At 36.2% G+C, this 10,985-nt stretch overlaps 1 protein-coding gene across 3 annotated transcripts; it reads right to left on the bottom strand.

Moving 5' to 3' along the window:
* LOC149801738 (uncharacterized) lies at positions 1 to 10,985 on the bottom strand. Of its 3 annotated transcripts, none has more exons than XM_089956051.1 (2): positions 10,490 to 10,985; positions 1 to 4,799 (listed from the first exon to the last, which is right to left on the bottom strand). In XM_089956051.1, exons 1-2 carry the CDS (start codon positions 10,508 to 10,510, stop codon positions 2,874 to 2,876), a joined length of 1,947 nt encoding a protein of 648 aa, XP_089812177.1. In that variant the 5' UTR covers positions 10,511 to 10,985; the 3' UTR covers positions 1 to 2,873. The 3 variants fall into 3 exon arrangements, with proteins under 3 accessions (XP_089812177.1, XP_089812175.1, XP_089812176.1); XM_089956049.1 differs by having other exon boundaries at positions 9,832 to 10,982; XM_089956050.1 differs by lacking the exon at positions 10,490 to 10,985 and adding an exon at positions 7,006 to 9,295.

The following is a 10,985-nucleotide window of genomic DNA, read 5'->3' as shown; positions in this document are numbered from 1 at the left end:
TAGAAGAATTATTTTATTCATATTTCTGTTTAAATCTTTATCTGAATTAAGAAAATGAAATAATAACATTCATCATTATTGCATGCGTAAGTTGGAAATATTTGTTTGAACGGACAATGCTGAATATGACTTCTCTTTCCTTTTGCTATTTTTAAACAGAACTGACTTCTGTGGCTATGTTTGAACAGGCTATCAGTTAAAACTGATTAAACAAAATTGATGGGATCTGTGGTTCTTTTTGTAAAAAAAAAAATTAATATTTTAGTTTATTCCTAACAAGATTCAAACAAGTAAATAATTGCTTTTCTTTGCCAGTAGATTTATTGTTTGGAATGATAGAATAATTTGTGTATCCTCAGAGGTGGTTTTGGATGACTTGGTGGTGTACTTGTCAGTATGTCTTGTCTGGGAAGAAAAATATACCTGAGCAATGAAATGCAGAATGAGGTTCCTCTATCATTTCAAAATCACTAATCACTAATTCAAAATCACTAATTTGTTCAAAAAATCAAGTACATTAACAGCCAGCCAGTCACAGATCAGGTCAGCCTGGTTTTTCAAGAATTTGTCTCCTGAAGTCAAATCACATTGTGTTTACTTGGATTAAAAGTACAGATCAATAGCTTGAAATTACATACTGTGTTTACAAATGATGTCATCATAAAGAACAGACTCACAATCACAAAGAATATTAGTATTTAATATGTTACAGTGGTCCCCCTCATGAACAGCCCCACTAACCAGTGGCCACCGACTCTTTACAGCCAGAATCCCTTGGCACAATGAGTGTGTCCAAAAGTACCCCTCAAGAAAGGCCACCCCGCTAACGTGACCAGCGGACAACATAGTGCAAAAATGTAAAATTTACCCCTCACAAGCAGTCACATTTTATTTTAATATATGTCCAGAACCAACATTTAATTATGGTAAGGTAAGTAATCTGATTATCTTTCCCGATGTCTGTTTTCCACTGTCAGGTTTGCGTTACTGAAGGAAGTGTTGGCTGAAGTACATGTACCACTAAGGTTATTATTACATATTATATCATTAATGCCATTTACAGGAAATGGGGTCAGCAATGTTTGATAGAGCTTTAGGCTTCACAAGCAGATTATTATTTTCTAAATTGACGATTATGACTGGACATAATTGTCATGATCACAACATGGTCAGATAGAAATGGGGTCAGCAGTGTTTTGATAGAGCTTTGGGCTTAACACAGCAGATTTCTTTGTTTTTTTAAATGATGATTATGACCGGATGTAATTGTCTAGATCATAACATGTTCAGATAGGCGTAATATAGATTTTGTGGATTAACACACACACAGAAATTAACCTTGAACAAAATGGACCAGACAAAGACCAAAAAATCCCATGACAGTACATGTATCACTTCTATTATAACAAGGCATTTCATTTACCAAAGTTTTGTCTGAAAAATTAAATTGCAGTACTATACAATTAGCAACACAGGAATAAATCATTGCAAAACTTTAACATGTCATCACGTAAACGAAGAAATAATACTTCAGAAGAAAAAGTATAAGTTATTCGACTTGACAACAGAGTTCACATGCTGAAATATTTTGTTGAGGGAATCGAATAAACAAGATTTTAAAAGATAAGGAGAATATTCTGTAGCAGTGGGAAAATGGAGTAAATGGAAAGACAATTAACATATGTACATAGATTTAAATAATGTTTTTGAATGGCTTTGTAATGTGCATGCCAACAATACCCCACTCACATTTCACGACTAAGAATAAGAACTATTAATTTATGTCACCTTGAAATAACTGTTTTTAAGAAAAGAAGAAATTATAATGGTTAATGCTACTTTTAAATGAAGATAAGAACTGCTTGAAGTTACAAGTAGCTTTCCCACTATATACACATACACATCTCACAAATAAAGTCCCCCTCTGGAATGGCCACCCATCTTATAAGACCACTTTCCTGGTGCAGAAGGGGTGGTTGTATAAGAGGGGAACCACTGTAATTAGTAAACTACCCTTACAATCTATTATCATGAAAATTAACACACATAATATAGATAAAAATGACACTACAGAAGAAACAGGGTTACATATAACAAGGTCTGCGCATAATCATGTCTGTGGATTCATCCAGACGAGTGCTTTCATGCAGTCTGTTAACTTGGCCTCTCTGTCTCTCCTGATAAAATATTTCAGATGTTTAGAAGAAGAAATAAATTGGCAACAAAATCAGCATTTTTTTTTAAACATTAGTTCACGTATTAAATTTTAATACATATAAAATTCCTTCATTTTATGCAATTTATTACCAGTTTTTTGTGTTCTTTGTCATTTTTTGGTATAGAAACTTGGTGTACACGCCGTTTCCATGGGAACATTGCTCTGCACATTAAGTAGACCAATGCCAATACTGTTTGCATGTAATCACCGGAAGAACAGATACCACAGACCCAGATCTGCCTGCACATTAAAAGGTGGAATATCGGGGTCTACACTGTTAACTTGTAATCACTGGAAAAACAACACCATAGACCCTAATCTGCCTGCCAGTTACGCATGGGCATATGTTCTCTGCCACTGCTCACAGTTGTCTGTGATGTTCTCAGTTAGGTGCACACAAACAAATATGAAAGATGTATGCAAGTAGTGTTTGTATGCTAGCCATCACTTGTCTTTTTAGGGTTTTCCTTCCATATAAAGACTCACAGGAAAGATTTCAACTTTCCAGAGTCCTATGTTATTACAAACTTGTCCTCAAGAGGGAGGCAGGCAGTTGGTTTAGAAGCTGTCAATGTGCTTTCACCATTTATCTTCTCACTCATCTAAAACACATTCAGTGACAGATTACAGCATGTTGTAACCTTTTCAGTGTGATCTAACTCGATACATCTTCAAGCATTGAACTTACTGTGAGTGAATCATTATTCGGAATTTCCTTCAGTATAAAGAACTGCAGAAAAGATTTCAACTTGCCTGAGTCCTGGGTTACTACAAACTTGTCCTCTATAGGGTGGAAGGCAGTTGCTCTTGGAAGCTGCCAATCGGTTAGAATCTGAATGTTTTCACCATCTATCTTCTTGCTAATCCAAAAGACATTAAATGATCCATTACCACATGCTATAATATTTTCATTGTGATCTAAGGCAATACCAGCTGGGGCAATGAACTTGCTGTCAGTGAACCATGAATCTTGTTTGCCCTCCAAGTTGGTATGACTGATCTGATACCGCCTACCATCCGAAATATAAATGGTGTTGTTTTTGGTCACAGAAAGATACCTTGGTTTATAGCACAATAATCCAGATGAAAGTTCATCTTTCTCTATCAGTCCAATTTCATCTCCATTAGAAGAAAAGATGTGTAAGGCTGCCTTGTTATTGTTCTCACACGACACAACAAGCCTCTCATCTGAAAGGAAGCCTACTCCATAGCAAGCTCCTGGGGTATGAAATTCAGACCTTAGTTTCAAATTTGGCACCAGTACAAGAATACAGATAGTGCATGCTTCTGGAAGTGTTACTGCTCCTAGTTGGTCTGTGTCATTTGAGCTGACAGCTATTCCCCATGGCTTGGCTGACATAGCCAAGTCTCCCATATAGTGGCAATCTGCAGAGAAATGTTTAACTCTCATATTTTCATTATCTACCACCAGTAGCTCTCCGTTGTGGAGAAAGACACAATCAGTCAGCCAACATGGCCTTTTGTCTGATGGAATTTGAGCATCCACTTCAAGTACCTTTTCAACATACTGGTGTGACTGTTGGAGTTTTTCTGTGTTTTTGTCTTCACGATTTTTAGTGAACTTTCTTCCAGGGTCAAGAAGAAATGAGGTTTTCAGTACATCTCCTTGTTCCTCCATCTGTTTGACTGCATCTATCATTTTTTCTACTTGGTCTTCAACTGCAAACTGTATGCATACATTTCTCTTTTTAGTTGTGGTCTCAATTTCTTCCTCAATTTTTCCACACTCTTTTTGAATCTCCAGAAACATATGAACAGATTTTGTCCGATGCTGACCATGAACTTCCGCTTGTAATCTTGTATTTGTTCCAGCCACAGCTTCTTTCAGGAATTCAAATCTTTTCATGTCGGCTTCCATTTCATGTTTTATGTCAGTATGTATCTCCTCTAAGTTTTTCTTGACCTTGCATTCCAAGTTTTCCATCAATTCTTGTAGAATGCCCTTCAAGGACAGCACCTGTGTCAAAATTGTCTCTTTTCGATCATCAATACAGTCAAGAGTGTTCAGCCTGTCCTGGACCAGCTCCATTATCCTTTCATTGCATGCTGCAAGTCTGCTTCTAAGGCCTCCTGAGCAAAAACTATCATTGTTTCCGGAAAACAGGGCATCAGCCTGAATCAGACTGCAAGACTTGTGGACTGTACATGAACAAATTATACAGCACATGGCCTTGTGATCATTACAGAAGATGTTGGCCAGCTCCATGGAATGAAATGTACATTTCTCTCCCAGCATCCAATCACTGCTTCTTTTATCAGCATTATTGTGGGATTCCTCATCAGATGCATCTTTACTTAGCCTACACTGGCTCCAAGTCTCTAAATTATGACCTTTCCGTACCAAACGATGTATATATACACATTTACTACACAAGGCTTGTACGCAGTCTTCACAAAACCCACTTGCAACTACTTGCTTGCCTACTTCCAAGCAAAAGTCACAGCTCTTAGGGCCAGTATCATTTCTCTCTGATTTGTCGATGAGGGATGCAATCGTGAGGTTATTTGGAAACTGATCTGCCCAGGTCCATGTTGGGCATTCAGGCTCAGGAGGTTTTATCTGCAAAAGATTAGAATGGTGATGGCTTTTATTATGCTATGATATTTTCTTGTAAAAGTTGGTCAAATTCTGTTTAGTGGTTTTGGCAAAAAAGTCATTGAAAAGTTTTCTATTTTAAGAAATGGCTGCCTTTTTCTTTGCAGATCATGATAATTTGTACAAATGCTTTATGTCAGGATGCTATGTGCCAAGCTTAGCTGAAATTGGTACAGTAGAGTTTGAGAAGAAGCTGAAATTGGTACAGTAGAGTTTGAGAAGAAGCTGAAACTGGTACAGTAGAGTTTGAGACGAAGCTGAAATTGGTACAGTAGAGTTTGAGAAGAAGCTGAAATTGGTACAGTAGAGTTTGAGAAGAAGCTGAAACTGGTACAGTAGAGTTTGAGAAAAAGCTGAAATTGGTACAGTAGAGTTTGAGAAGAAGCTGAAATTGGTACAGTAGAGTTTGAGAAGAAGCTGAAATTGGTACAGTAGAGTTTGAGAAGAAGCTGAAATTGGTACAGTAGAGTTTGAGACAAAGCTGAAATTGGTACAGTAGAGTTTGAGAAGAAGCTGAAATTGGTACAGTAGAGTTTGAGACAAAGCTGAAATTGGTACAGTAGAGTTTGAGAAAAAGCTGAAACTGGTACAGTCGAGTTTGAGAAGAAGCTGAAATTGGTACAGTAGAGTTTGAGAAAAAGCTGAAATTGGTACAGTAGAGTTTGAGACGAAGCTGAAACTGGTACAGTAGAGTTTGAGAAGAAGCTGAAATTGGTACAGTAGAGTTTGAGAAGAAGCTGAAATTGGTACAGTAGAGTTTGAAAAGAAGCTGAAACTGGTACAGTAGAGTTTGAGAAGAAGCTGAAATTGGTACAGTAGAGTTTGAGAAGAAGCTGAAACTGGTACAGTAGAGTTTGAGACGAAGCTGAAATTGGTACAGTAGAGTTTGAGAAGAAGCTGAAATTGGTACAGTAGAGTTTGAGAAGAAGCTGAAACTGGTACAGTAGAGTTTGAGAAAAAGCTGAAATTGGTACAGTAGAGTTTGAGAAGAAGCTGAAATTGGTACAGTAGAGTTTGAGAAGAAGCTGAAACTGGTACAGTAGAGTTTGAGAAAAAGCTGAAATTGGTACAGTAGAGTTTGAGAAGAAGCTGAAACTGGTAGAGTAGAGTTTGAGAAGAAGCTGAAATTGGTACAGTAGAGTTTGAGAAGAAGCTGAAATTGGTACAGTAGAGTTTGAGAAGAAGCTGAAACTGGTACAGTAGAGTTTGAGACGAAGCTGAAATTGGTACAGTAGAGTTTGAGAAGAAGCTGAAATTGGTACAGTAGAGTTTGAGAAGAAGCTGAAACTGGTACAGTAGAGTTTGAGAAAAAGCTGAAATTGGTACAGTGGAGTTTGAGAAGAAGCTGAAACTGGTAGAGTAGAGTTTGAGAAGAAGCTGAAATTGGTACAGTAGAGTTTGAGAAGAAGCTGAAATTGGTACAGTAGAGTTTGAGAAGAAGCTGAAACTGGTACAGTAGAGTTTGAGACAAAGCTGAAATTGGTACAGTAGAGTTTGAGAAGAAGCTGAAACTGGTACAGTAGAGTTTGAGAAGAAGCTGAAACTGGTACAGTAGAGTTTGAGAAAAAGCTGAAATTGGTACAGTAGAGTTTGAGAAGAAGCTGAAACTGGTACAGTAGAGTTTGAGACAAAGCTGAAATTGGTACAGTAGAGTTTGAGAAGAAGCTGAAATTGGTACAGTAGAGTTTGAGAAGAAGCTGAAATTGGTACAGTAGAGTTTGAGAAGAAGCTGAAATAAACTTCTATTTTTAGTAATGAGGACATGTCTGAAAGTGGACCCACATCATTTGTATGAACTTGAGGTTTGATCTTATTCGGTATTTCGTGAGAAGAAACCAATTGAGGCTTACTGCTCTTTTAATTAATGGTAGTCATATCTGACAGCAATTAAGTATTCTTTGTACTTCGTGTAGGGATGTTGTCTGCCAAATTATTCAAAATGGGATAAAGGGCTTTGAGATGAAGTTTGCAATAACAATAGTTGATGGATAAGGCCCATTCAGTGATACCATAAGCTTACTTGGCCTTACATCCAAGTGAGTGGAGAAATGCTTGACATGATTTAATCAACTTCAACTGAACAAATTCTGGAATAATGAACATTCAATATTGGATAAATGATGCTGATGTACAATGAAATATACTCGATGGCACAAAATAATAAACAAACCTTGAAACGTTTTCTTAACATATGTGATTAATATTGTTGGAAGAAATTTGCACAGAAAGCATGTTGCCTGTCCACCTTTCTTGATCAACTGTTCTTGTCTTTGGCTTTAAGGCAGATGTCAGCCAGGTTACTTGGGAAGATAACGAAAACAGTTTTTAAGATTTGTAGTTTACTTCATTTAATGGGGCAGAAAGACACACAAAACATGACATGTTAAGCAGTTTATATGATTTAGTTTATATTTCATTCAATTACTGTACATTATTGATAGGCTGAATATGCACAGTAGCCAAATACAATATTATGATTTATCAACTTATCAAAGATAATGAACCATCCCTGCTCTGAAATACTCCAAGCTGCACTTGGTATCTGGATATCATTCGAATGTGTAAAAAATATTTGGCTCCAGTGGCATAAATGAACAAGTTATAATGTAAATTACTAAGTCATATTTTCTCTTTGTAATATAGGAATTGCATCAAAGTATACACTTTTAAAATGCCTCATATTTATTGGTTTTTGTGATGTCAAGAACTACTGTTTGCTGTCTCCCTTATGATGATGGCTTCATTCATTACTGGTATACCGATACTGCCAGAAAAATCAAGTCACTATAGTTAATAACTATGAGTTGTAAAGTTTGAAAAGTACCTTTACAACATATTATGTAAGCTACATATGGAGAGCTGGGCACACACATTATTCAATTTCACCCTAAGAATGGGCACAGCCAATGAGTTCCGTCAAATCTGGATAATCTCTGTTCCTGTTTTCTGTATGGCTTGTATTATCGGTCAGGTCAATTTTCAAGAACCACCCATTCCCTTTTGCTTATGCAAGCAATCATAACATGTTACATACATTTTAGTTTGCCTCATAAGATACAAAATTTTTACTTTTTTCAACAAACAACTACAGTTAGTAACTTTAAAATTTTAGGATTACCAGGATAATATTACTGTTAGAGGTAACTCATTATTAATGCATGGAATAGTGGAATAGAACAATGTTGCTAAAGACAAAAGCGAAAGGAACAATAGAGAGATGGAAGAAATCTGGATAGAATGGAAGGGCTGATGGCAGATGTACAAAAAAATGAAAGGAATGATGTCATATATTGATGTACTCTCCAGGGAATGACAGACAGTAACTACTCTTGAATCAACTGATTCATTTTTATATTTAATTTTGTTTGTTTCAGTAACTGTGCCAGTGATAGTATGAGGAAATATAGTTAGAATTTTTCCATGTTCTGTGATTTTTAACTTCCTTGCTGGCTAAAGGGGTTGCATAAGGTATGTGACAGTTGGCTAAAGGCTTTGTGTTTAGTTAGTAATTAGACGGTTGAGTCAGCTAGTCACTTCAAAGGTATTTAAGCTCTTTGTTCGCTAAGAAGACCAGATTTCTGCACTCACAGTTACATATGAAAAGAATTGTGCCCAAACACCTCATAACCTCAAATGAGGTGTACCTGCCAACTGGAATTTTGAGGAATTTAAAAATCTACCAGTAGGAGCTAATCTCTCAGACAGACAAGGGGACAATGAAATATCTAGCAATGCCTGTATAAAATTAATCCGTGGTTTCCTGACTTTTGAAAAGGGTGGATTGTAGTTAAACTACAAGGAAGTATAAGAAAGACTTCTGGGGGAAAGACCACTCAGAGCAAATGAGACTCATGAAAAAGTGGAGAGGAACTGAACTGGGAAAGAAAAAATAAAGTATGGCACCTGTTAACAGTCCAATTAATGTATTAATTACGAGTGAAATGTAATGGAAGATTTATATCCAGAAATTACTTGAATAGTTTTATTTATTATTAATATTAAATAAATTGTTATATATTTTACCTTGAGTTGTGAATGTTTTTATGGCTATTTTATTTTTGCTGATGCTTATAAGTGGTAAAGATTGCTTAGTCATTTTCCTATTTGTAGCCCATATTATATAACCATTTCCATTTAGCAGATAATTCATTATAAAAGGCAGTGTCATGTGCTTCTATTTTTAAGGTTAGACTGTGCTAGAATCCATTTTTAAGGCAAAACTTCATGTTACAATTTTTTTAAAAGGATAAACTGTTAGAATTCATTTCTAAGGCACGATTGCATGTTACAATTTTTTATAAGGCTAGACTGCATGTCACAATTCTTCCTTGCTCTTCTTGAATTAACTGATTGTAATTTTCAAATGGTAACAAAAGTAGTACCAAATAAAGTTGTCACATGAAAAGTTCTCAAATTCTTCATATTGTTTTCATCAATCATGGATTATTTAATGCATCTGCCTCTCTCTGTTTCATCTCACTTCTAAATGTATTTGTTTTAATATATTATTACTATGGTATGTTAGGGGTTGGCTGCTTTTCATTAATGAGATGCATTTATAAGGTATCAATGGGGTGAAGTATTGCTTTATGGTTTAAACTGACTCTTGCATCCCTGCCCCTTCTATCTGTATTTAGTGTCACTGATCGTGCCAAGGTGAAAGTTTACTAAATGGTTGGACCTTAATTGTACAGGAACATTCAAAATCTGTTAAGTCAGAGTACAATATTTGGGCTCCACTTCCAAAATTATTTCTAATTATGCAATATAAAAAGGTCTCAATATCAAGGAAATGTCAGCGTCCATGATATAAGTTTATAATATAGTCAGTAGTGGAAAGTAAGTTTCTTCACTTGACGTCTGCATAAGGTTAATAGTCCAAATTTTCAAATCAGTCGATAGAGGACTGTGTTCCTCCGACGAAGGGAGGTAACTGCCTTAAGCGCTCTTTAGTTCATTCGTATATTATTAAATTACATTAATCTTTAATATTTACCTGTTTATCACACCTGTCAACTGGACATGTGAATTCATTCTTGGCTGGGACCTGCCTAGGAGGGTCGCTGCTCGAGAGGTATTCACTTATGTCGTATCCTTGCATTGGGACACATATAGTTATATGACTGTTCAAGCACCGACAACATACTGTGTGGCCACATGTCAAAACTTTTGGACTTTTGTATTTTTCGGCACACACTGGGCAATTAAGTTTCATGATGAGATGAGAATGTACAATTCTTTATCCAGAATTCTCCTTGGAATTGACAGCAAGCTGTTCTTATTCCGAAAGTGAAAGTAGACGGTGGGGTTTTGATCTTTGACCGGAAGTTTTTTCAGGTAAAAATAAAATAAGTTATAACCAGACTAATTCGCAACCTTAAAAGTTTAGTTGTTTTTCGAGCTTTACCGTGTAGGAATAATATTCAAAACTGGCTTAGTAAATCGACATATAGCAGTGGCGCTTACTTAACGACGAAGGTGCAGAGCGCAATTTGAGACCGATCGTACGAACACAGGAGTCTGACGTTTTATCAATAAAGTACGATGATATCGCTGACAACACGAAATCATCTTATCGGTAATATAAATTAACACAAGGAGTGCAAAAGACTGAAAACTACACATATCCATTCAAAATACAGTAATGTACCAACGCATATCTCTCGGTCGGCCATCGTGTGAATCTAATCCGGCGGTTTAATCTTTATTTTCACCATTACGGTCAAAGTCTTTCTACAGGACCCTATCAGGCGGAAGTATCTGCCACGGGATGAATAACACTTTGAAAGTAATTTTACAAATAAAATGTTTAACTTGCCTTTTATTTCAGATTGTGTCATATGATAATTTTATATAAATTTCCTGAACAGAAATATCTTGTTAAAATTAGGATAGTAGAAATGACGTTGGTCACGTCATCACACTTCCACTTCTAACACATTAACCCCTGGAGGTTTGTGTAATTTTCGCCTAAAAATCGAGTAGGAAACACATTTTGAAAGCTATTTCTGAACAGATCCGAAAATACCAAATCCCAGGTGATCTTTCAATAACATACCGCCTAGTTGTGTTAGAAACATCGTTTTTCATTGGCTATTTGGCTCGCGCATGAGCAGAAGGGTAAAAGTTGGAGTTCTTTTCTTTCTTTTT

The sequence above is a fragment of the Sinohyriopsis cumingii genome, chromosome 4 (assembly GCF_028554795.1).
Source record: "Sinohyriopsis cumingii isolate HCF-2022 chromosome 4, ASM2855479v2, whole genome shotgun sequence".
NCBI classification, from domain to species: Eukaryota; Metazoa; Mollusca; class Bivalvia; order Unionida; family Unionidae; genus Sinohyriopsis; species Sinohyriopsis cumingii.
The sequence above is the reverse complement of the archived record's forward strand: the minus strand, read 5'-3'. Positions and strand labels throughout refer to the sequence as shown.